Source organism: Nyctereutes procyonoides, unplaced genomic scaffold (genome assembly GCF_905146905.1).
Source record: "Nyctereutes procyonoides isolate TBG_1078 unplaced genomic scaffold, NYPRO_anot_genome, whole genome shotgun sequence".
NCBI lineage: Eukaryota > Metazoa > Chordata > Mammalia > Carnivora > Canidae > Nyctereutes > Nyctereutes procyonoides.
In genome coordinates this window covers 99,196,298-99,222,132 of record NW_026575125.1, presented here as the reverse complement: position 1 = coordinate 99,222,132, position 25,835 = coordinate 99,196,298, and the positions used below count along the sequence as shown (strand labels likewise).

Here is a 25,835-nt window from a genome sequence, read left to right as displayed (position 1 = left end):
ACACGACAACTCCATCACAGCAACCCTAGCTCACCACATTCCTGGGGCTCCTCTCTAGGGCCTGCCTTCGGAGCACCCCTGCCCGCCCCACTCCCCCAGCACATGCCTTAATGCTCCTGCCAGTGAATCTTTGTCATCTGCAGGTGGATCTGCCTTCTGGAAACAGCCCAACGTGAGTGGGCAGGAGCAGAGATGCAGACACAGGAGCAGGCCCACGAGCCACACACAAGAAACTTGACTTGCCCTCCCACAATGTTCAGTCCTTTACTCTTTTCCCCTTCTTCAATACAGGCCCTCAGCCTGGCAGCCCCGCCCCCCCGGGTATTTATCCAAAAGAATGGAAAACTCACACCATTCCCTGACAGATTGTGTTCCCAGCAGCACTAGTCGCAATAGCTGAAAGGCAGATACAACCCAAATGTCCACCAGCTGATGAATGGATACAGAGAATGTGGCAGAGCCGGACGACGGCATACTATTCAGCTATCAGAAGGCAGGAAGTACTGAGACGTGCCACCACGTGGATGGACCTTGAAAACGTGACTCTACGTGGAAGAGGTCAGAGGCGCAAGGCCCCACGGTGTGCGATTCCCTTGTGTGCCGTGTCCAGAGGGGACAAAATCACAGATAGGAAGTAGATGGGTGGTTGTTGGGGGGCTGGAGGGAATGGAGAACAACTGCTCATGGGCTGTGGTTTTGTTTTGGGGCTGATGAAAAGGTTTTGGAACCAGAGAGTGGCAGTGGCTGTAGGATGTTGTGAAGGCACTAAATGCCACTCAATTGCTCCCTTAAGTGGCTGATTTTACGTTCTGTGAATTTCACCTCGACAAAAGAAAATGTTTAAGTACTCACTGTGGGGCGGCCCCCTAGTCATCAGGGATTCTCTCTTCCTCACAGTCCCACCATACCACTCCTTGTGTCACCAAGCAAGTCACCAGCCCAAGGGACATGAAAGGAGGCCAAAACCAAAAACAATTGGTCTTCGACATGGGGTCACATGGCAGAGGTCTCCGGCAGGAAAAACAGAACTTGTGATGCAGTGACCCCAAGGGGTATCCTACTAACCCTTTCTTCGGTGAAAGGAAAAGCAGTCCCGATACTTCCCTGGAGGCCTCAAATTAAACGGCAGCAACTTCCCTCAGCCCCCACATTCTCTGACAGAAGAGGGACACAAATCTGTTTTCCCTTGACTAGTTTGGATATTATTCATTTCTTCAAAGGGTCAAAGGCAAATCAATCATATGCCTGCCTGTAATTTGGCTCAAGGAGGAGGTCTTCCAAAGACCTCCCCAAGGGTCTGGATGGCTTGGTGCTTCCAGCCTGAGGACAAGAGAGAAAGGGTCCACTGCCTGACCTCCGGTACCCAGTGCTATACCCAAAACCCAGCAGGGGTTCACTAACCACACAGATGAATGAATGGATGAGGGGTGTCACCACACCGTTCCTGGTCTCAGGAGAAATGGGCCTCACTTTAAGTCAACTCAATACAGAAAAACCCACACTTACGACCCAGATGAATTGCCAGCATCTTCTGCTTTGCAAAAGGATTCACTACAGGATACTTGTAAATAGTGACATTCCTTTGTGTATTTAAAAGAGGATTCGATTCCCAGACTTTTCCAAAACAGCGGCCTCGCACAAAAGAGAGGGGAGCTCTACAGCAGGAGCAACACAGAGGCTCTTGCTCAGCTTTTCCACCTGCAGAAAATGGAGCCCTTCGCACCCTACAGGGATTTGCCTTCATCTTCTGCCCAGTGGGATCTCCACCAGGGGAGGAAGAAGACAATTAATCTACAGAGAGTCTGGTCAGGCAAATGCTTGGGGATGGAAAGCAAAAAGCTTTTTAAATACCTCAGCCAGAGAGGCAAGGTTAAAAAAAATAAATCCAGAAGTCCACCCAAATGCATCCAGGTTTAGGAGTTGGTGAGGTGAGGCAGTGAGGGAAACGCCTCCCAAACTTCCAACCCCATGGTGCCTCCTACAGCCACTATGCGGCCCTATCCAGTGGTTCTGTGAGATTTGGTGTGTGTGTGGGTGGGGGGGGCTACCAGGATTCAAAAAGAGAAGAAAATACTCCGTTCAAGGAATTAAGCTCCTAATGATGTGTATATGATATTGTGAATACTAAGTGCCACTGAACCATTCACTTTCAAATGGTTATACTAGGTGGATTTCACCTCAATTAAAAAAACCTGAGTATTGTCTTCTCATTCCCCCAAAACAGACTTTGGGCCCCAAGTGCCCTCTCGCAGGAGCCAGCTGACTCCTGCCAGTGACTGTCTCCCTGGGGTGTGGAGCCAAGGCCCTAGCCTGGCTTGCTAGCACTTTCCCAAACAGCCAGCCAGAGGTCTGCCTTTAACCAGCACTTGATATTTAATTTACATGGTCGAGAGGTGGCCCTGTTCTAACACTCCTTTCATTTCCTGGCCCCCACTAGGAGGCTATAGCTCAGTGCCTATGAAGTCGAGAAGCAATGTTAAGATCTGAATGAAGGTGTTTGGCCTGGACAGGCTACCAAGTGCCAGAATTAAGAAAAGTCTTCTCTTGGGGCACCTGACTGGCTCTGTTGGTAGAGCATGCAACTCTTGATCCTGGAGTTGTGAGTTCGAATCCTACATTGGTTACAGAGATTACTTAAAAATAAAATCTTAAAAAAAAGAAAAAAGTCTTTTCTTAACTCTGCAACGTGGGCTGGCATTCGGGTTAGCTTAAAGAGGCATCAAAAGGCTGGCTAGTAGTTGGAATTAACTAACAGAAATGAGAATAGGGAAAAATGTGTTTCTAAATTTTTAACTACTGAAAATGGTTTCAACATTTGAATTCCTTTGGGATTTTGGAGAACGGGTCAGGGAAGAAAAGAGTTTGTCCACTTACTAATGTGTTCAGAGATGGCTCTGTTTGGATCCAGAGCAGCCCAAGACCCCCAGGATGACAGTTTCTAGCCCCAAGAGAGGCCCCTGGATGAAATCTGTTGATCAGAGACAGAGCTTCATGCAGTGCTTTTATCACGTAGAGAAGTCCTAGGTGTTCATCAGTGCCAGCTTCTCCTGGGAATCAAGTTGAGTGTGTGTGTGTGTGTGTGTGTGTGTGTGTGTGTAAAACACTCCATGTGGCACATGGTATATGAGAAAAGGCCACAAAGTGTGTGTGTGTGTGTGTGTGTAAAACAGTCCGTGTGGCACATGGTATGTGAGAAAAGGCCACAAAGTGTGGCTTGTCCTGAGCCTGCGCTCCCATGATGGTGCACCCAAAGTAAACAAAAGTCATCACTAGCCCAGGACAAATGACAGAATGAGCATCCGCAAACTGCTCTGCCCTTCACGGACAGGGGCCTTGGACCTCAGAGCTGGGAGGAGGAAAAAGGCAGTCCTGCCCCTAAGCAGGGACTGGGTCCCAAAGGGAGGCCTGAGGCCTGTAGACAGTGACTATAGGGTTTAGTCAGGTTGACTGGAGACTAGATGAAGGCTGGCTGAGCAGGAGTCAAGGCCTCCCTCCACAGCCTCCCATCACTTTCCCTCAGTTTTTATTAGTATCAAGGTGGTGCTTCTCACCTAGTCCTCCTTCCATGGGACCTTTAGTTCACATTCCTTTGTTTCTCCCTCCATCATCAGCTATCTAGTTAATCTTTGTTCAGTAAATAAATTATACCCTGGTTGGGAGCCCTGAATTGGATCTTTGGGGAGGTGGGAATCCAGGACTAATGAGGGCCACAGCCTAGGTTGGAGTGAGTGGCCTTGGGCAAACCCTTGGTCCTATGGGCTCCCGGTCTAAGAGGGGTTCCCCCACAAACACAGGACCCTCCACACAGGGTCAATGAGACAACAGCCAGCTGCTTCATCTGTCCAGCACTCTGGCAGTCTGAAGAAGAAACTGCTAGAGCAAGGGCCGAGTTGTGATGTCACTAAGGAGGGGGAGTTCCTTTATCAGATCAAGTCTGAGGAGAATCCCAGTGAGCATGCCCATACTAGACGTCCGTCCTGCCCTCTGCCCTGCTGCCCGGCTCAGTAGAGCTATCTAACTATAGACAAACAGTGGCTCTCCACTAATGAGAAGATAAATGCATGTTGGCTTGTGGCCCTTGCCATAACGTATTTTTCTAGAGAGGCCAGGTGAGGGAGGAAGAAAAAGGAACGGGGTGCAGAGCGAACATCAGTGACCATAGGTAGGGGCTGTGAGAAATTGAGCATCAAGGGGCACCTGGGAGGCTCAGGGGGTTAAGCATTTGCCTTTAGCTTGCGTCATGATCCTGGGGTCCTGAGATCAAGCCCCTGGAGTCAGGCTCCCTGCTCAGTGGGGAGCCTGCTTCTCCCTCTCCCTCTGCCCTTCCCCGCTGCTCATGCTTGCTCTCTTTCTCTCAAATCAAATCTTTGATTTTATTTATTTATTCATGATAGACGCACACACAGAGAGAGAGAGAGAGAGAGAGAGAGAGAGAGAGAGAAGCAGAGACACAGGCAGAGGGAGAAGCAGGCTCCATGCAGGGAGCCCGACATGGGACTCGATCCCGGGTCTCCAGGACCACACCCTGGGCCGAAGGTGGCATTAAACCGCTGAGCCACCTGGGCTGCTCTAAACAAATAAAATCTTAAAAAAAAAAAAAAGAAACGCATCAGGATGGGTCCCAAGGGTTCCACTCTGATCACCAACAAGGAGAAAGTACAAAGACAAAGGTAAATGCTAAGTGTCATTTCTTTGTAGCTAACATCCCACTCAGAACTGGGGTCAACACATTTTGCCCCCAGCTCAATCTATCAGTGGGGCTGCACCTACCCCACATATCTCGCTGGGAAACAGGTCCCTGTGGGCTGCCATGTTCCTGAAGAGGATGCATGCGATATGGATGCTCATGGCACGGGAACAAGAGGAAGTGGACCTCTGGGCTTTTCAAAGTGTATAGAGATTTCTGAGACACTTCAAGGCAAGCCTGTAAAGAGGGCTGACGCCCCTCATGGGAGCTGTTTGAGATGGAGGGAGATGAAAGATATCTCCTCAGGAGTTCAGGAATCAGAGGCCAGCCCCAAGGATGATGGCTTCAAGCCCCGGCTGTGCTTACCGCTGAGAAAGCGCTTCATGGTGTCACTGCTGGCCAACTTCATGGCTGTCTGTCCCGAGTAGGTAGCCAGTGTGGGATCAGCCCCATAGGACAGCAAGAGCCAGATGGTCTCCAGGTTGTCATTGACCACCGCATCATGAACTGGCCTGCGGAAGTGATACAGGGTGAGGACAACAGGGCCCAAGTGGGAACGTGGATGTCTAGCCCCAAGCTACTTTATCAGGGGAAAGCCAAATAAGATGAGCCCAGAATCATATGGGTAAGAGTCAATGTGGAAGAACCACCTCTGAACTGCACCCCTTGCTCAGATCTCCCCACTTTCTTCTCCTCTGCCTCTTTTCTCCTCTCTCCCATCTCTCTCTCTTAGGTTCCCTCAATATTTTGGGACAGTCCCTAAGGTAACAATGTAGCTCCACTGGAAGCTCTGGAGTTCAGGAGAACCTGAAAATAAACTTAAAGCAGATGCTAGGGGTATGACCACCCAGGAGCAGGGTTGAGCAGAGTGACTCCACATGTCAGGTGGCAGCGAAGCAAAACCTGCATCTTCTAACCCAAGTGCCCCTGCTTAGTAAGCAGCTCATGTCTCAATTTTGCCCATGAAGTAGGCCCTCTGACAGAGTGGAATGAGTGTGATTTCTTGAAGACACAGCAGGTATCTTTTTTTTTTTTAAAGCATACAGACATCAAATCAAGAGTCAAATCTGGGATGTTATACCCTACGTCAGCCTCCCATTTCCTAGAGCCCAAGACACTACCTGAGACAGATGCACCACCAGGAGGATTGGGAGGGACACCTGAGTGCTGTTTCTGGTAAAGCTACATTTGATAGGATGATCCCTGGACAACCCCCACCTCCCTTTAGTCGCCAGTGTGGACTGGTCAGCTAGGAATATATTCCCCCCACCTCCTGCCCTAAACTGCCTCCCCCTGCAGTCCGGGGTCTTCCCGAGAAATACTTCCTGACGAGGCCTGGTGTGCTGGGAAGGCCCAGGCTGCAGCAGATTCTTTGGAGAGAGGTGGGGGGGACAGACGGACGGGACACGACAGGGGGGGGAAGTGGCCTTCTTGCCTTGTGCCATCCTGCGCGCTGCAGTTCACATTGGCCCCGTGCTCCAGCAGGATGTTCAGGATGTCAGTCCAGCCCCTGGAGCAGGCCTCATGCAGGGCCGTGTAGCCAGCGTTGTCGCGGTGATTCACGTCTTCACTGTCCTTCTGGAGGCAGTAGAGCACGACGTCCTATAGGGACAGGGATGGCTCTGTGAGCAAAGAGAGGCCTAAATTCTTGAAATCACCCCAAGTAGGTTCGAAGGTCTCCAAATGTCCAAAGAGGAAGTCGTAGGGCCTGCACTTTATTCCAGGGACTAAGGGGCATGTCTTGAAATCTTTTGTCGACAAAGTGAGTCTTGAGGTGCCATGGCCAGGGTCTCCATTCTGGGCTATTTCCTTAGCAGTGGGGAGACATTTCTTTTGACCAAGAATACTCACTGATCTGGTGTGAGTTGTTGGAGTGAGGTCCGCAGAGAGACTCACTTGCCTGCCCAGAGCTCAAACTCTTAGGCCTCAACTCCCTGAGCACTGGTTCCCTAGTCTGGGGCTTTGCAAGGCAGCAGAAGACCAGAGAGATAAGGCAGGTGGTGACAAGTACAGCCTCTGGTGGTAATTGGAGTACAAGGAGGAAAGAATTGGTTTGAGTGCTATCCGTGGATGCTGGTTTTAATTGTTTTAAGCACTGTCCCAGTTCTAGCCCTCCCCTCAAATCGGGATTGCTCTGAGAATAATCCAGTGGGGCCATTCACTCATATACTAGTGATTAGCTTCCCTGAACTACAGCGTAGGACCTGAGGCAGGACTCCAGGACTAGAAGCAAGCACCCCAGCTAGTCTGGCATGAAGTCAGTGGATAAGCTGAGGGGGGGGGGAAGAGGTGGGCAGCAGGACCAGGGGCCCATTACCAGCATTCTCCCAGGCCTGGGCAACATGGGTGGCTTAAGCATCCTGTCTGACAGCTAGCTCACAGGCTGGCCGGCTAGAACTGGTGAGTGAGGAAGTGAGCGAACATGCAAGGGAGTGTGCGCTTGTGCTGGAGCTGCCATCTCTTGGATATAGGAACTATCATGCTCCCTGTACCCAGGAGAGTGCAAGGCCCCTTACCCGCACCAATGCAGACAGCGTTCACCTATTCCCTCAGGCCTCAGACTACTCCTCCCTCCTGTGGCAGGGTGCCCAACCCGCTCCTGGCCTGTCCTGGTTGGTTCTCTCTGCTGTGGTCTCTTACTTGCTGGTTTGGCCCCAGGTAAAAGAAGATTAAACTTGAGGGCAGGGGTTGGTCATCTTTTCTCCTTAGATCTCCCTTGGCACCTATCCCGGCCCCCACACTAGGTGCTCAAGAAAGATGGGCAGCTTGCCAGTGAGACACTGTCAAGGCAGTTCTCCTGTGCCGACCAGCCTGGCTGGGAGTGCAACCATCTTTAAGTGAGTCAGTTATACATATTGGAAGCCTTAAAGAAATCAAGGCCTGCTCTAAAACCCAGCAGCTCTACCCTTAAGGGCAAATCCTTAGGAACTCATCAGTGTGGTGGGCAAAGATTCCTGGTCAAGGAGTTCATATCAACAAAAATGTCTGAAAAACAAACAAACAAAAAAAATGTCTGACAACAAAATTGAATTATGGTCTTGGAGTAGGCTTCTACCCTACCCTGGCATGCGGGAATCAAAAAGACCCTGGTGTGAACTCAGACTAGTTGAATGGTCTTGGACACATCATTTAGTAGTGCTAAGCTTTGATGTTCTTGTGGGTAAAACGGGGCTAATAAAACCTATCTCCATAGGTCAGTGGTAAAGATAAAATGATATGAAGAAATCAGAGCTCTTAATGGGACAAAACTGATGCTTGACAAATGCCAGCTTCCTTTCCTGCTTTCTTTCCAACCCACAGGGAAGTAGCCTCTTGGAAGGGGAGCCCAGCCCTGCCCCTCCGAAGCACTACTGACTCCTCCACTATTGGAAGCCGAAATGAGGGGGAGCCAGAGGGTATGAAGAGTGAGCAGGAGCCCCTGTTCCTCTCTGAGTAGGGTGGGAAGCACCACAAAGAAAAATTCAAGACAACATCAAAATCCCATTTCTGGTCTAAGAATGTGTTGGATTAGCAATATTTCAATTATTTTCATTCCCAATTGATATTCAAACAAGCTTGCATTCCCATACTCCAGGAGGGCAGCCAGGTGGCCCCAGAGGCCATGTGGGCACTAGAAGAGAGTCCAGTGGAGGCTGAAGCCCCAAACAAAGCCCTGCCCAAGCCCCAGAAGAGTCATGGAAGCTTTTCTGCAGATGCCAGGGCAGTGGCATCATGCCACTGGGGGAATCTCCCTACCTTATAGCCAAGACGGGCCGCCCGCTGCAGGAGAGTCTCGCCTGCATTTTTGTTCACTATGAGCCGACGTGCCTCTGGGGGGATCTGCCGGGCTGTAGGTGACTCAGTGGCCTCCTCTGGGCCGGCACTTCGGGACTTAGAGGGTGTGCATGGTTCCGTGGGTTTTGCTGGGGTGGGAGATTTGGGAGATCGTGTCTTCTGCTGGCTCCAACGACCTTTGCCCTGGAAAGCAGAAATGGGGTCCTGGATCAGCGCAGGTTCCCATCTATTCCTACCCAAGTAGATGCCAAGGAACTCAACTCCTCAATCACATACGCCAGCAAATGATCAAGGGATTGGAAATCAGAGACGGAGGAGACATCCCAGCTTCCCCCAAGGACCCTGAATGCCTTCTTTACCTGCCTCAATTTCCATTTGTTTTTACAAGTCCTATTTCTAAATCATCGAAGTGAACTGAGAATAGAGAAGCGGAGACAGGTATCTTTGACTGGAGAGGCATAGCTGCTAAGGCCTTCACTCTTGTTGCAAAAACCTGCCTTCTGGGCAGCCCGGGTGGCTCAGCGGTTTAGTGCCACCTTCAGTCCAGGGCATGATCCTGGAGACCGGGGATCAAGTCCCACATCGGGCTTCCTGCGTGGAGCCTGCTTCTCCCTCTGCCTGTGTCTCTGCCCCCCCGGCTCTCTCTCTCTCTCTCTCTCTGTCTCTCATGGATAAATAAATGAAATCTTTAAAAATAAATAAAATTTTAAAAACCTGCCCTCTAACCTGCCCCAGCCTCTTCCCACCTTCCTCTGTACCACAGCCCTAGATCACATTCATGCCCACATCGGGTAGTAGGAAGCACTCAGGCTCAAGAGTCAGACAGACCTAGGTCTGGAATCTTGCCTATGCCACCCACTAGCTACAAGACCTGAGTTAAGGCCCAACCTCTCTGAGCTTCACTTTCTCCCTCATGGGCTCCTCAGATGAGGAGGAACTGTGTTCTAGCAACTGTACTCAAGTAACCAGACCCAAGGAGCCTCATTTGCACCTGGACCTAATTTAGATGATGAGATTCTAAATTGGGAACTGGGGGCACCTAGGTGGCTCAGTCCATTAAGCATCTGCCTCCAGCTCAGGTCATGATCTCAGGGTCTTGGGATGGAGCCCTGTGTTGGGCTCCCCACTTAATGGAGAGTCTGCTTCTCTCTCTGCCTCTGCCTTTGTTCATGCTCTCTCTCTCTCTCTCTGATAAATAAAAATTTAAAAATAAAAATAAATAAACTGGGAGCTGACATCCTAACTGGACAAAACTTCGGGGGGCCTCGGGGAGAGGTGGGTCAGCCTTGCATGTGGGAGGGACATGAATCATTAGGCACCCAGGGGGCAGACTTTGCCCTCACCAGCTTCTAATATGGCCCCTGATGACCCCTCTTGATATTTGTGCTCTTACATAGCACCCCCTGCCGCCCCACTTGACAGGACTGACTGGTGTAGCCAACAGGAGAGTGCAAGGGTGACAGTGTGTGACTCCCAAAGCCACTTCCTAAAAGACAATGTGACTTCGGCCTCACTCTCTTTTGAATCACTTGTTCTGGGGGAAACCAGCTGCCACATCATGAGGACACTCAAGCAGTCCTTTGGAGATGCCCACAGGGCAAGGAGAGGAGGTGTCTCCTGCCAATGACCAGCCATGTGGGAGAGCCCCTCTGGAAGTGGACTTTCCTGCCCCAGTCAAGCCTTTGGTTTAATGGAGCCCTGGATGATACCCTGACTGCAAGCTCATGGGAGACCCTAAGCCAGACCCAGATAAGCTGCTCATGAGTCCCTGAACCCTAGTAGCTGTGGAAGATAGTATGTTTGTTGTTGTGTTGAACTGCTAAGTTTGAGGGTAATCTGTCAGACCACAATAATCAACTAATACCTACCACTTATCCAAATCTCGTGAAAATCCTGTCTTCTATAACATTGTACAACACTCTAACCTTCTTCTCCGCATACTCAGAACACCTAGCCTACAACAATCTGGTGCCTGGTGCCAGGCTTTTAACTTCCTTCCACTATTTCATGGACAAGTCTGGCCTCCCCTTCTAGATTTGAAGCTCCTTCAGGGTAGGTTTTATATTGTCATCTTCTCTTTTGTTCCTTACACACTTTACTCGGGGCTGGACACATCATCACAACAAATATTTGTTGACTTGATTCAAGCCATCTCTGTGCAGAGCCCTGGGCAGACAGAAAAGTTACCTAGAAAATCATAAAGCCCAGAAAGGAATGGCAGCAGGGAAAAGATCAGAGCCCAGGGCATTTGTCTCCTCTGGTAAATCCCAAGACAACCAGAGCTGCTATCCATCCCCGTTCCTAAAGGGAGGAGAGGCCCAGTCACTAGTAGGAAGGCACTGCCTATGAGTGTAGAGTTTTGCTCTACTGCCATGAGGACGGAGGTAGATAATGGCAATACTGGAGAATGCAGGGTAAAGTTCCCAGGTTTTTGCTAAGCCAAGTCAGGAGCCAAAGGGTAACACTCCTTCTGGGGGCAAGAGCTGCCAGAGACAAACGGAAGCTGCCTGAGAAGGGGAGGAGCAAGGATAAATGGGGGCCCCACCCCTCCCTTCATCCCCCCTGGCTAAGAGCCCCTGTGAGAAGAAGCCTTTGGCCAGTGCCCCAGCTTTAGTGTCGCAGGCACATACCCCACCCTCCCCCCACCTCACTTCCCACTACAAAGCACCGTGCCAGGGGCATCCAGAGCAGGAGGTGGTGACTGGGAAAGAAAGAAAGGCAGGAGGGAGAAAGGGAGGCTCTGTGAAGGGACAAAACCTCTCTTGGAGGAACATTTCAGCAGACACAGTGCCAGGCGGAATAACCAGACGCAACCATCAGCGTGTGCTGCTGAATGTCAGGAGGCCGGTCACCTTTGTGTGGGACAGGGTCATCTGAGTGTCTGGGGAGGAGCAGCGGGGGAAGAGGAGGGGGACACCCACCTTTCACCAGAGCTGCTCAGCGTTGCAGTGTGTCCCTGACTGGCCGCCCCCACCCCGATGTCTCCTGATACAGACAGAAGCCACCCATTCACAGGGTGGAGGCCCATAGAAAGAGCTGAGGCAGTCAGGTCTGCTTCGTGTCCCCACTCCATCACTTAGAACCACTAGGTGACCTCGTGCAAGACCCCTAACCTCCCAGAGCTTCAGTCTCCTCATCATAAAATGAGGACAACAATGCCCACCTCTAACAGCTGTTGTGGGAATTAAGGACACCCATGTGAATGGAGCTCTCAGCACAAAGCAGAGTTCTTTCTTCCTCCTCCTCCCCCCCCAGGGGTCTGAGGGAATGGTCACTACTATCTTGCCACTCCATGCCTCTGTTCTCTCATCCTTGCCTTGACCTGAAGCTCAAGAGTGTACACCAACCTCAAAGAGCACTTTACAGTTATCAAAGCCTTTTACATCCATTGCCTACTTTGTTCCTCCAAGCACCCTTGTGAGATAGAAAGGATGTGAAGTATCATCTCCATTTTTAAGGATGAGGAAATAAGCTTGAATACCTTGTCTGAGCTAGAACCAGATTCTAGGAGGAGAAAGGGAAAAAGAGGGGGAGACGAACACCTGGGTCTCCTGCCTTTTGCCCGTGCCACCCAGGGATCCCTGCTCTGGAGCTGGAAAGAGCTAGAAAAATCCAACCGCCAAACAAACCAGTATGATTTTTTTTTTTTTTTGGTCGCCAATGACATTTGAGCCTGGATCTTTGATTCTCTCAAATGTAAAGCTTACTGAGGACTGAGGACTATGTGATTTTTTTTTCAAATGGTACAATGTAGAACCTGAAACCCATGATGTGAACATCAGACCCCCCAAAAGATGTCAGTTATAAACGGGGATTCTAGAATGCTGGCCTGGCTCCTGATTGGTGAGTGCCCACATGCCTGTTCCTCTGCTTCCTGTAGAAGCAAAGAACTGGTGAGCTGGGGATGGGGAAGGTCAGCTATAACTCCTTCAGCCCTACCCTCAAGTAACCTTTGTCTGGACATCAACACCGTTGCTTCTACAAGTTGTTTTCTACCTTGATTGATTCAGAAAACTCTGACTGGTTTCCAGGGAGTTAAGCTCAGACAAAAGCTTCTTGATTGGATGTTAACATGCTATTCAGGCTAACATCCTGCCATATTCTTCAACTCTTTCTTAACTCAAAGGAGATCCAAGGACTGTTGAGGAAAAACCATTAAGAACCAAACCTGAGAGCTTGCAGACTCTTGTTAACTATAACTTTAGTTTCCATTCTTCAAATGCAACCCCCAACTCTTCTAGAACTACTTCAAAATACTTTAATAAATATGAGTTAAGGGGTGCCTGGGTGGCTCAGTCAGTCAAGTAAGCTAGCTGCCTTCAGCTTAGGTCATGATCCCAGGGTGCTGGGATTGAGTCCTGTGTCTGGGTCCTGGGATTGAATCCTGTGTCTGGCTCCCTGCTTAGCAGGGAGTCTGTTTCTCTCTCTGCCCTTCCCACTGTTGATGCTTACGCTTCTCTCTCTCTCTCTCTCTCTGAAATAAAGAGATAAAATCTTAAAACAATATATGAGTTAAATTGGTCCTCCCCATCCACTCACTCACTCATTCAGAGGACTATGGATCGGGGAGCCTCTAGAAAGCCCGCCATCCTAGCCTGCTCCCTTCCCATCAACTCCCCTCACTGGCAACGGTACCTTTGCCTCTTCTGAGACATTTGCCATGTGCTTGGTCTTGCACTTTCGTTTTCCCGATGGCTTTTCTGAATTTTCAAGGCAGGCTGGCTCCTCCAGGTTATTTGGGAGGAAACCATTTGGTGAATCTGAGATCCCCTGGGCTTTGTTGGGCAAGAGAAGGTTCCTGTTCCTGAGTCGGTGCTCCGAACTTTGGGAGGAAGTCTTCTGCTTACGGGCCTTTAAATCTGAAGGCAAGAAACAGGAAAAAATGGGCATCAGGGAAATGGAACACAGAAAAGCAATACCTTCCTCTAAGATGAATCAGAAAGTTTTGGGGATTAGAATCTCAATGCCAAGTTGTCTAACTATCAGCTACCAGTGTCTAGTGTGGTGCCAAGAATTCCACTAAATGTCTCTCAAGTGGACACTACCTCAGTATCAAAGTCCCTTCTCTCCAAGCCGGTGATGACTCCCAGCCCTGCCAGCAGGGGGCAGCCCATCTAACTGTCCCCAAGATGAGGGTAATTTTAAAAGGATTTCCCCGTAGCCCAGAGCAAATCAGAGCTTTCTTTTCAGCTCTTCCCCCATCCCTTTGGTCTCTCTCTCTATTCCAGTGTGAAAACAAATTTAGCAGCTCTGCTGAAGCAAAGTATGAAGTATACTAGGGTGGGGCATAAACGGAGAAGTCTTCCTTCATTGCCTCAGCTCTCCTACCTGACTGCCTGGTTGGTCACTCTCTGAGGATACCAAGATCGAAGCCACAGAAATTCCCTGAAACCATAAAGTGCCATGGGCCTACTTAGCTGGTGGGCAGTGACAGAAAGCTGCTGTCTGCCCTGGTTGAAAATCAAGTCACTGGAATACAATGCACAACATCTCAGCCACAGCTCACTAGACAAAGCACTTTCTGGATTCAAAAAGCATGGCTGCGATTCAAGGGGCCCCTGGGTGGCTCAGTCAGTTGAGTGGCTGACTCTTGGTTTCAGCTCAAGTCATGATCTTAGAGTGGTAGGATTGAGCCCTGAGTCAGGCTCCAAGGTCAGCATGGAGTCTGCTTGAGATTCTTTCCCCTTCTCTCTCCCTCCCAGTCTGCTCCTCCCCCAACTTGCCTGGCACACATACTCACATATACTCTTGCTCTCTGTCTACAATAAATAAAAAAAAATAAAATCTTTTGTAAAAAAAAAAAAACAAAACAAAACAATGAAAGAGAAAGTGTGCTGTGATTCTTACAGCTCTTTCCACATGCAGAGCACAGATCCCTGAGTGGCACTGGGAGCTTCAGTGCCAACAGCCTCATCTCACAGGTCAGTCCTAAACCCCAGGTATAGAGGGGATAGATTGGGTTTACCCTCATCTCTTAACTAATATTTGTGTTACATGGCTTGGCCACTACTGTGTGATTGGCTAGAGGCAAGTCATAATCTCCTACAGCCTCGGTTTCTATGTCTATAAAATGGAGAAGACATATTCCACCTCAGAGGACTGGTGTGAGAATTAAAATGAAGTAACATATACAAAACCCCTTTATAAGGTACTATAAAGAAGTCATCCTTATCATATTATCACAGTGCAAGCTACTTAGGGAGGGCCATGCCCATGTGTTCTTTATTTCCCCCACAGAACTGAACAGATGGCAAAAGATCAGGATGTCTAGGAAATGAATAACTGCAGCCTCAGTTTCTCCAATTTGTGAACCAAGGGGGTTGAGCAAGATCCAAGAGTTCTCAACTCGCCTCCTTCGACTATGGCATGTATTCTTACATGTGACATTACCAAGGGCAAATCCAGATGTTGGAGCCATCACTAGAGTATGAGGAATTGGCTCTAGGTTACACACAGCTCTTAGAAGGCCAGCTATCATACCAGTCCTTTCTCCCAACTAGCCCCAACCCACCAGTGGGTCCCCACACCTGTCTAAGAACTGTTGTGTTACATGGCTTCTAATGGCAATTCCAACCAGAACATTCTAAACCAGGGCTTTTGATGCAGCAAGTCTGGGCTGAGGCAAAAGAGGAAGGAACAGAACTATGCCTTGTGAGGGAGGACCTCAGGAAACATGGGGAAGCCATATTACAGCATTCACCACCACAGGAAAAGCAGTAGCTCCCTACACCGTTTACCCAGGGCAGGGCAGGCTCTAGAGTTTATTCAATTGCAGTGGAGCAAGAACTTCAGAGTAGCATGGAAAGAAACAGAGTGGAAGTAGTAGGTGTGGAAGTGGAAGTGGCTCTTCCTATCCTCTCTGCAGGTCAAGGAGGGAGATACCAAAGTCCAGGACAAAACAAAAGGTCATGAGGGTGCCTGGGTGCCTCAGCCGGTTAAGCGTCTGACTTCAGCTCAGGTCATGATTTCGGGATCCTGGGATGGAGGAGCGTTGGGCTTCACGCTCAGCAGGGAGTCTGCTTTTCCCTCTCCTTTTGCCCCTCCCCACCCACTAGTGCACAACATGCTCTCTCTCTCAAATAAATAAATAAAATCCTTAAAACAAACAAACAAACAAACAAACCCGGAAAGGCCATGAGACTCAGACAGAAGTAGGGTGGCCTATCTATAGTTTGGCCTCTGCCTGACTCCCTAATGTCAACCTGAAAGATTGGTAGTAATAGGAAGGATCCGAGCTTTCCTGAGAAGAGAGATGTTTGCCAGGCAATCTCTTCATGAAGGTGTCACCATCAGTCTGGAGAAAGATAACTAAACCATAAGCCAAAGCCAACAGCCTTGACTCAAGACCCTTAGACATGTGCATGGAGGGATAATAACCTGCGTTCCAACAATTGAAGCTGCCCCCAAATCAAACAGGATGCCTTGCTAAGCAGTGTTCTCCATGCTCCTGGAGGTGGTTAAGTAAAGGCCACCTGTCAACAGTGCAGTGTTCCAGAGATCTCTGCTTTGGGTGGAAAACAGAACCAGGTAACCTCGAAGGTCCTTCTGATTCCAAAACCAGTAAGTTCCACAGGAAGCGTCCAAGCTTGTAGGAAACCAGCTCTCCTTAGAGAAGACTGGGTGACACAAAAGTTCCTCTTCATCCTAACACAAGTGGCTGAGACCAATGGCTTGACACCTCATTCCTGACCGATCCCTTACGGCTCTGGCAGGAAAAAGGGAAAATTATTTCCATTCTCTCATACAGTTGATGAAAATGAGCTCCATTGTCCTCTGCAGTGTAGGGATGGCATTGTATACATCTCTACACAGAACTGGAAATGAGGTTTAGCCTTCTTTGCACTGCAGCAAAGCCAGAATCTACTACCCCCTCAGAACGCAGTTATTCAGTTTTCAAGAAAAGGGAGACTGTAGATATTTCCCAGTGGCTCAAGATACATACATTATCAGAGACAATCAATTGTTGCTTCAAGGGAAGAGGTCAGAGGGAGAGAGCAAGAGACAGACGTGCTCTTATGGAACCCAGAGACACACTTTTTGCTCATCTAGAAATCCACTACAGAAATGTGCCCCCCCCAAAAAAAAAAAAAAACCATGAGGAATGGGCCCAAACAGTACTTAGCAGAACATACTGATAACACTGATAAATTAACTTTGGTGACAGTCTGTGCCTCCATGATTACATATGATGCATCTGATGTAGCCAAAGAAAGCCTGGGTTTCTCCTTGGTCTGCCTGCTTTTCCAACTCAGGTCCAACAAAAAATGATGCCACCTCAGGTCACCTCAAAGCTTCACTCTGCCTCTTAATAACCTTTGTAGCTTTAATTGAGAAAGCAAAGTTGTGCCCGCTTCTACTTGAAGTTCTTCTGTTAACTTGAGGAAACTTTGTACTTCTTTTTAGTGTAGGGGCTGGAGACATCCCAGGAAAGGCAGCCAATGCCTCTTTCTTCTTGAACCCAGGATTCTAGGAGAGAGAATCCAACCTCCCAAGACCCAGCTCCCCTCAAGCCAACCAGAGAACTCCCTGGTAACGAGTTGTTCTACGCCAAGGATGCCACTGTGGCCTTGCCCACAGGTTCAGACTCTTATACGAGGGCTCGGGCCTTCATGTCCTCCGCTCACCTGCAGGTCAGTCCAGACTCATTCGATCTGAACCCCAAGCCAAAACCTTGGGACTGGAGTTGAGTGACCCCCTCTGGCAGCTGGAGCTCATAGCACCAGGTTTCTATGGGTGCAGAGGCCTTTGGCTGGCGAAGAGAAGGCAGAGATGGGAACACCCAGGATGCCCGAGGGTCCCCAGAGGCCAACATCACTGTGGTTTGGGGACGAGTGACAGCAGCTCGCTGGGGCACAAGCCCCCAGCCTGCCTTACCTGCTCTCCCTTTCCGCTGCTGCTCTTCTTCTTGCTCTGTCAGGTACTCTCCAGTCTGATATTTTCGGCTCTTCTGTCGTCTCCGCTTCTTCCTCTTCACCAGGCCTTCCTCCTCTTCTTCCTCCTCCTCCTCGTTGGTGTCCCACATTTGTCGGGCAGCCTCTGTCCTCCAGGGCATTTCTCGGGCTCGCCATAGATGCCGGCGGCCCTGGCTCAGCAGAGTTTTGTCCTGGGCATGGTGGCTGCGATACTGGGTGTCCCGTTGGGTCTTCCTCACCTTTCGACGCTTAGCTGGGGTGGGGGTCACATCTTCTTCCTCCTCTGTGGGGAAGACCTCCTGGCTTCCCATGTCACTGTCTGCCATACCAGCAAAGGAGCTACAGATGCTTCCTGTGGACGGGATGTACAGAGGACGGTCAGGTACCTCTTCAAAGGACAAAGAGTACGATGTCGAAGCAAGTGCCCTGGATTAGAAGCTTGAAGGTCTGGGTTCAAGTTCAGGCTCTGCCAGTTATTAGTTGTGTGCTCTGGGAAAAGTTCCTTCACTTCTGTTTCCTCCTCTATAAAACAGGGACACTGTTCTCTGCCTTACTGGCCTCACAGGACTGTTATGAGGCTCAAATGAGATAATCAGCCCATAAGCACTTTACAGAGTCCAGTATACCACACAAATATTGAGAATCCAAGCCACATGCCCTTCCTTATCCATGTTGCCATGACTTTAATTCATTGCACAAACTCTGACTTAGTGGCTTACAAGTCACCAAGCGTTATGTGAGGAATAGGAGGGGGTCATAGGTCCCTGCCCTTTGGGAAATTAGGGTTCAGCAGTAGGTGAGAGAGGGCAGATCAGCAGGGCACCCCCACCCCTGCTCACTATGTGACCACCAGTCTCACTGAAAGAGCTACTCTGGACAAGCAGAATCATCACAAAAGAGTCTCAGGAAGATCGAAGCCAGGAGTCCCTTTCATGTGACACAGCCTGGGTTAGTCCCACTCAAAAGCTCCTCCATCCAGGCCCTCTTCCCTTTAATTGACCCCACCTCCTATTAAGTGGCCAAGAGTCCAGGGGTGGAGCTCCCTCCCTGCATGCCCCCTCCTCCCCACTGCAGCTGTTATTCACTGCCACTGGGCAGGCACTGCTCTCCCCTCTCCCCAGGACCCCAGTGTCATGGTACCCTTCCTGCCCACCTCCATCATCTTGCCCAGAGGCCATTTCATCCCCACTGCCTCCTTCAACTCTGCTAACCATAAAAGTATGATCCTAAATTGGCCCAGTTTAGCACAATAGCAGATCTGACAATCTTCTTCAGAAGTAGCTCTGAGACACCACCATCTTTCTCCCAAGGACTTGCTATTAACTCGACAATCCCCAAACACAAGCGAGGTCAGTAGAAGAAAGAAATGGTTTCAAGGCAAACAGAGCAGCCCTCAACCAAAGCTTGAAGTCAGTCAGATTGTTTAAAAGACAGCAAATATCCAGTAAAATTTCCATATACAGACCGGGCAGGGCACGAAGTGTTCTGGTTAATCTAATATTCTGGTTAATGTGGAATCACCATAGAGATCACACAGGGATCACCAATTTCCAAAGAATCAAATACAGTACAATGTGTTTAACAGTAAAACGGGACTGGGCATAATGTAATCACTCTTTGATGATTCAGAAGACACTTCAGGATTTTGCAAGGCCTTCAGGCCATCATTACGAGCCCCAATTACCACTGCGCTTTCTATGTGCTGAGATGCCAGTTAATAGAATGTCAGATAGCTGAGTTTACACCATGCCCTGCTTCCCCATTCTATCCACTTTGCATGGAAATACGGGTGAACCAGGGCAACCACTTCTAGTGCTACATACCAATGTGGAAACTAGCAGACAACAGTGATGGCTAGAGAGAACTATCTTTTTTTAGACACTGAATACAAAACCAGGGAACCAAATGTGACTCTATGGGCCCTGACAACTCAATGACCATTTCCTATTTTGTTGATACCTGTCACATAGGGCAGTAAGTCCAAAGGCTGTATATCTGTGCATGAGACTGGCCCTGATAATCAGGAGGTGCCAAAGCTTGGAGTAGGCACATTTACCCAAGTGGCACAGGCCCTTCCTCTTTCCACCACTGGCTGCCAACCAGAAATGTCAAATCTCTGTTCGGAAAAGCCCTGTTTGGAAAAGCTAAGCAAGCAGTCCTACAATTCTGGGCCATGTCCCCCCTCCCCACCCTGGGCTCTCTTGACTCTGCAAGGAGCTGGGCATCTAAGCACAGTTGGTCCAATTCTCAACTCCCCACCTGGGCTAATAGCAAAATTGCTCGACTGGACTTCTACCTCTCTCTGCAGAGAAGAGCCAAGATGGGCCACGGCTTCCGCCTCACTCACCAGACTGACTGCGCGTCCGTGTGCTCAGAACCACGGGGATGAAGTCACGGAAACTGCTCTTTGCTTTCTTCTCCAAGGAACCTGGAGCGATGTGTGGTTTCAGGGCAGAAGGCAGAAATATCACAATCAGGAGTCCAAGAACTGAAAGCCCCACTGGAGAGGCTCGGGTGGAAAAATCAAGGGAGGGTTTGTGTTTTCCCTGGATCACATTTATTAGCTCTCCTGATGCTGCTCTAACCTCTGTACATCTCCTGGAGAAGGAGGAGCACTCCCCGGTGGTTTTCGAAAACTGGGAGTTGAGTCATTTTTGATGACACCAAGAAAAGACTATGTACAGAATCGATTCGCTGCATGCCCAAAAGTTGAAGGCCTGGCTGCCTGTCTGACTACAAGGCCGCAGCACCTCCATGAGGTTAGAACTAAGCTGGGGCATGTCCCAGACAAGGGCAACCTCAATGGATTGTAGAGCACCGAGCGAGGCAGGAAGATGGGAGGAGGGAGTGGTGGACAAAGGAAAACTACTGTATAAGAACAGACTAGAAAAAGGCAGGTCATGTCAGACAGGCAAGGCCATGAAAACAGGCTACCATGCGCAGGAACACTGGGGTGTCTCTCTCAGATGAGGGCACCAAGGAACTGGTAGTGGCAGAGCGTACAGGTTAAGTACATACCTCCCTACTCCAAACAGACTGTGTGTCCCTCAATAGTAAGGGTTCAGGATTTCCCTAAGCACTTCTGGCTAGCTAGCTGGGTATTAATTTTTAACTTTTTATAATAGGAGTTTTCAGATATACCAAGGTAGAAAAAAAGGTGTAATAACGAGCCCCGTCCTGCTGTTTTAGTCCCAATCCCCGCGAACCGTTTCTTCTCTGAGCCTAGACCCATTGCAGGGTAATGGGTCAGCTCCTCCATTGTAGGACTGACTTTTGTCTGAAAACCGCCTTCGTTGGCTCTCAGGGTGTCCCTTATCCTTAGTGACCAGGGTGAAGAGAATCAGCCCCTTCTCCCTTGCCTTGGATTTCAGAGGTGTCAATTATATCTTCCTTCCATACTGAGGAAGTCTCACTTTTCTGGGCAGTCCAGAGCCATCTCCACTCCCCACAACCTGCCACCAACCGGCCACAGGGACCTCTCCAGCCCAGTCCAAAGGGCAAGGACCTGTGGAGCCTACCTTCCTCGTGGCCATCGGCTCGTTTTCCTGGAGACTGGGAATCTGGCTTTGCTGGCTTCCGGTGCTTGTGCTTTACCCTGACTCCATTGTGCTCTTTTCCTGAATCTGAAGCCCCCCTGGGGCTTTTCTTGGTGGGTTCCTGGGGGTCACTAGGTGGCTTCCGGCACTGTGGAAAGGTAGAGAGAGTCAAGTCTGAGATCAGTTTGGCTGTCCTAAGAAAACTTTGCCACTGGTAAGTCTGGTGCCCCATTCTGATACAGACAGGAGCTGCTGGGTGAGGGAAACAGGGGGGTACAGGGGAAGGGACCGCCTGCTGCCCACCACTGTGGGCTACCAAGGCTTTCTGGGCCTGAAGCCCATGCTCTAGCTAACCCCCATGGACAACCATACACCATTATTTTTACAGGTCTATGGAGGATGCATTCACAAGCCACATCGACCCCCAAAGTCATTTTCGAAGATGCAAAGTTAGGCCCATGCTCTCTATATCCAAACAGCACAAAAATGCCTCCTTGGCAAGTAAGGTGACCACACTGGTCAAATAACTTCACTGCAAGTGATATGGACACCAACAACTGAAAACAATTCTTCATCCGGGCCCACTCAAGAAATGGCCTATCTCCATGTGTAACAGATTCAGTGAAGGCGAGAGGAAAAGCATGACACGGGAGCAATTCATATCTCCCCGTACGTATGGAAGACAAGGAAATGGCCGAGGCATCGTTAATGATGCCACTTTATACTCTGCAGTATCTTTGACACTTCAAAATGTCCTCTTCTCTTTTATTTGATTTGATCTTCCTGACAACTCCAAAAGGAAAAGCTAATATCATCTCTACTGAACAGACAAGGAAACTGAGGCTCCAAGACTAGAGCTTAAATGCTTTGTCTGGGGCAACATACTGCCCTGGGCGTCTACTCACTTGAGGGAGGCTGCCGCTTACCAGGCAAATCTGCAAATAAGCTCATTTGTGCATGCAGTGAGCAAGTGGCCAAGGTGGGACTGAGACCCAGGACTCCTGGCTCCCCGCCTGGGCCGCCCTCTGCAGCAGCTCTTACTCTTCTCCTTCCCTACTCTGTCCTCTACTATTTGTGCTCAGGCCCGCTCACTTGGATAGGCACAATGCATGCTTATGCAGCATAAGGAACTTGCAGCCTAACAGTGGCATATGCTCCCAAACTTTGAGGTCTCTCCACACCACCAAACAAGAAATAGGGCAAAGTAGGGATTTCCATCATTCTAGCATCCAGGGAGTGTAGAATAAGCAAAATGTTTTAACAATGAAAGTGGGCCCTAGGAAGAAAGGAAGAGTTGTCTTTCCCCTAAGCAGACCCACGTGTACCTTCTAGAAGGTTATCACTGTCTAGCTCCAACTAAGGGGATAGCAGATGTCTTATCAATGAAACACTTTTCTGGGTGTTGTGTGGGTGGGTAGAGTTTTCTCAATTCTCCAGGGATAGGGAGTGACTGTTCCCCATCAAATTCCCGGGACTCCTACTATCCCATGAACTCCTGCTTCTTACTCAGCAGAGGGCTGAGCTAAAAATTCAAGTTCAGGGGATCCCTGGGTGGCGCAGTGGTTTAGAGCCTGCCTTTGGCCCAGGGAGCTATCCTGGAGACCAGGGATCAAGTCCCACATCGGGCTCCCTGCATGGAGCCTGCTTCTCCCTCTGCCTGTGTCTCTGCCTCTCTCTCTCTCTCTCTCTCTCTCTCTCTCTCATGAATAAATAAATAAATAAAATCTTTAAAAAAATTCAAGTTCAATTTCCCCCTTGGCTTGCTGCTGGTTCCTACAAACCAAAGTGCTAAGAAAAAGAAAGAACTGTAATGGGGGGGGAGAGAAATATGGGGAACTGTTGCTTAAAATCTCACCTTCAGGAATGGCCAGAGAGAGACCACTTGAAGTCGGGGGGGGGGGAGTGTGAAATGCACATGAATCTGAACATGTCTTATTTCTGAATACCACTTTTAGCTAGCTCTTTCAAGTGCAGATCATTAAGATTTCCTCAGATAAACAAAAACAAGTAAAACAGAACATCTAGAAGGGATTTCTGTCCGTATGTTCCGCAAGGGCAGCGCCTAAAGGAAAAATGTATTTGCACGCTCCAACTTAGGCAAAAAGTTGGGCGGATGGGGAGACCATGTAAGACGAATGTTCTGGTTAACCGAGTTTTGAAAGGTTTTCCAAAGAATTGATGAGAAGACAATAAGATACACCCAGTGCCAGATGAAGCAGAACTCTTGCTCTGTGGATGATTCAGCCAGCCCTTCAGGATTCCATGAGGCCTTGAGGCAGGTGGTGTAGGGGACTGGAGACTATTCTGATTCTAGGCCATACCCTGAAAGGGGTTATTTGCAATTAAACACTGATCTTATTTTGCTTATCAACAGTTTCTTTCTTGGGAAAAATGGAAGATAAGAAACAAAAAAATCAAAGTTATTTACTCTCTCCCCAAAAATGGACAGTTGCTAAATCCTTCCAGGAAGCTGCTCAGAGCTGCTGCAAGACACCCCGATATTCTAACTTTATTCTCTGCTCTTGGCATCTGTTAGTGAGCCCAGTGAACTGGCCATCTAATATAGCAAGGGGCAGTGCCTGCTTGCTATATTACAGGAAGGGGCAGGTGGCCTGTAAGACATAAGCTCCATGAGAGCAGGGAGCACATCTATTTAGTTAGTAATACTAACAATAACAACCAGCATCCATGAAAATTTACTGAGCACTCACATGCTATGTGCCAGGCACTGTTCTAAGCATTCATATGTATCACCTCATTTGTTTTTTTTTAACATCAGCTTTATTGGTATGTAATTTTTTTGAGATATACCATACAATTCATTTGATTCAGTTTACAAGTCAATTGCTTTTAGTACAGTTGCAGAGTTGTATAACCATGATTTAGTTCCCAGAACTTTTCTACTGCCCCAAATGGAAACCTCACACCCATTTCCCCATCTCCTCTAGCTCTTGGCAACCACGATTCTACTTTCTGTTTCTATCGATTTGCCTATTCTGGACACTTCACATCATCTCATTTAATCTTGACACAACCCTGTGAAGAGATGCTATTACTGTCTCGTTGTACAGATGAGAAAACTGAGGGCTAGTGAGTTTAAGTCATTTGACTGACAGCACACAGTTGAGAAAAAGTAGGACTGAGATTTGAACTTGGGCACTGCACCTGGCTCTGGAAAGCACATCCTCACCACAATGCTGTACTGCCCTCCTAAAGATGTACCTCAGTGCCTGGGAGGGGCTAGCATGTAGTAACCACTCAATAAACACTTGCCAAATGGTCAGTGAAACAGTTGTACCTAAGGAGAGTAGAAGATAGCTGAAGATGAATGTGAACTTTGGAGCCAATGACCAGCGTCTGAGTTCCAGCTCTGCCATTTAGTAGCTGTGCAACTTTCGGTAGCTTACCCATTCAGTCGGTTTCCTTCATTTTCTTTCTTTTTTTTATTTATTTATGATAGTCAGAGAGAGAGAGAGAGAGAGAGAGAGAGAGAGAGAGAGAGAGAGAATGGCAGAGACATAGGCAGAGGGAGAAGCAGGCTCCATGCACCGGGAGCCCGATATGGGATTCGATCCCTGGTCTCCAGGATCATGCCCTGGGCCAAAGGCAGGCGCCAAACCGCTGCGCCACCCAGGGATCCCCGGTTTCCTTCATTTTCTTATCTGTAAATTGGGTATAGCACTCACTTCATAGGGTTATTGTAAGGATTAAGTTAGAGGACATCTGTAGAAAGCACTTGGCATGCAGTATATATGCTGTATATATGTGTGTGCACATGTGCGTGTATAGCATACAGTACTAATGACATGAATTGTTATTCCTATTACCACCAAAGCCAAATCAGTTACTTGAGCAAAGTAACTATGATTATGTCATGACCTATGTTCCTACTTGGCATGTCTCTGCTATACAGAGGTGGTTGTGAGGTCATTGAGAAAACCCACCCAAACTCTATCCCTGGGGTTCTTAATTTGGAGCCCATGGGCGGGCTTTGTGGAGGGGGAGGGCCCATGAACTCCTTAAAATTACTGGCAAAACTCTGAGGTCATGTTTCTGTGGACAGGGTCTTATGAGCTTCTCAAACATTCTATGATCCAAAAAAGATTAAGAAAAATCTTCTGGGGGATCCCTGGGTGGCTCAGCAGTTTAGCGCCTGCCTTCGAGCCCAGGGCATGATCCTGGAGTCCTGGGATTGAGTCCCACATTGGGCTCCCTGCAGGGAGCCTGCTTCTCCCTCTGCCTCTGTCTCTGCTCTCTCTCTCTGTCTCTCATGAATAAATAAAAAAAAATCTTAAAAAAGATAAGTGGGACTGTTCACAGCTCCTTCCTTTGGGGAGGGCATCTAAAAAAAAGAAAAGAAAAAGCTTTTGCCACAAACCCGAATTCATGGTATTCTGGCTAGAAATCCGTTACTAGTGTATGTCAACATTCAATTTGAAAATGAAAAATCTTAAAAAAAGAGCATGGCTGCATTCCAATAAAACTTTATAAAAAAATAATAAAATGAAATTTAAAATATTGCAACCAGCAGCCCGGAAAAAAAGCAGAGTGCCTGGGTGGCTCAGTCAGTTAAGCATCTGTCTTCAGCTCAGGTCATGATATTGGGGTCCTGGTCCAGCCCCACGCCAGGCTCTGTTCAGTGGGAAGTCTGCTTCTCCGTGTCCCCCCGCCAGCAAATAAATAAATACATTTTTTAAAAAACCATTCAATTTAAAGACTTCTTAACATAACTTCAAATTGCTCCATATTTTTTTAAAGTTTTTTTATTTACTTAAATAATCTCTAAATCCAATGCAGGACTCGAACTCATGACCCTGAGATCAAGAGTCACGTGCTCTCTACTAAGCCAGCTGGGCACCCCTAAATCACTCCACATTTTTGAGAATCTCTTTGGATCACCAGTGGCTTCTGGGCCCCCTCTGGAGC

General features: G+C 48.7%; 1 protein-coding gene across 7 annotated transcripts in view; it reads right to left on the bottom strand.

Annotated features, from left to right (window-relative positions):
• BCORL1 (BCL6 corepressor like 1) overlaps nucleotides 1–25,835 on the bottom strand; it is a 64,714-nt gene that overhangs the window by 9,411 nt on the left and 29,468 nt on the right. For 6 of the 7 annotated variants that reach the window (XM_055337895.1, XM_055337891.1, XM_055337892.1 and 3 more), the window contains 7 exons: nucleotides 20,892–21,057; nucleotides 19,721–19,801; nucleotides 17,336–17,725; nucleotides 13,097–13,320; nucleotides 8,423–8,644; nucleotides 6,123–6,289; nucleotides 5,054–5,199 (listed from right to left, as the gene is read on the bottom strand). In XM_055337895.1, the coding sequence (XP_055193870.1) occupies nucleotides 5,054–5,199; nucleotides 6,123–6,289; nucleotides 8,423–8,644; nucleotides 13,097–13,320; nucleotides 17,336–17,725; nucleotides 19,721–19,801; nucleotides 20,892–21,057 (1,396 nt within the window). The remainder of the gene's footprint in view (nucleotides 1–5,053; nucleotides 5,200–6,122; nucleotides 6,290–8,422; nucleotides 8,645–13,096; nucleotides 13,321–17,335; nucleotides 17,726–19,720; nucleotides 19,802–20,891; nucleotides 21,058–25,835) is intronic. The other variant, XM_055337896.1, reaches the window with a different exon arrangement.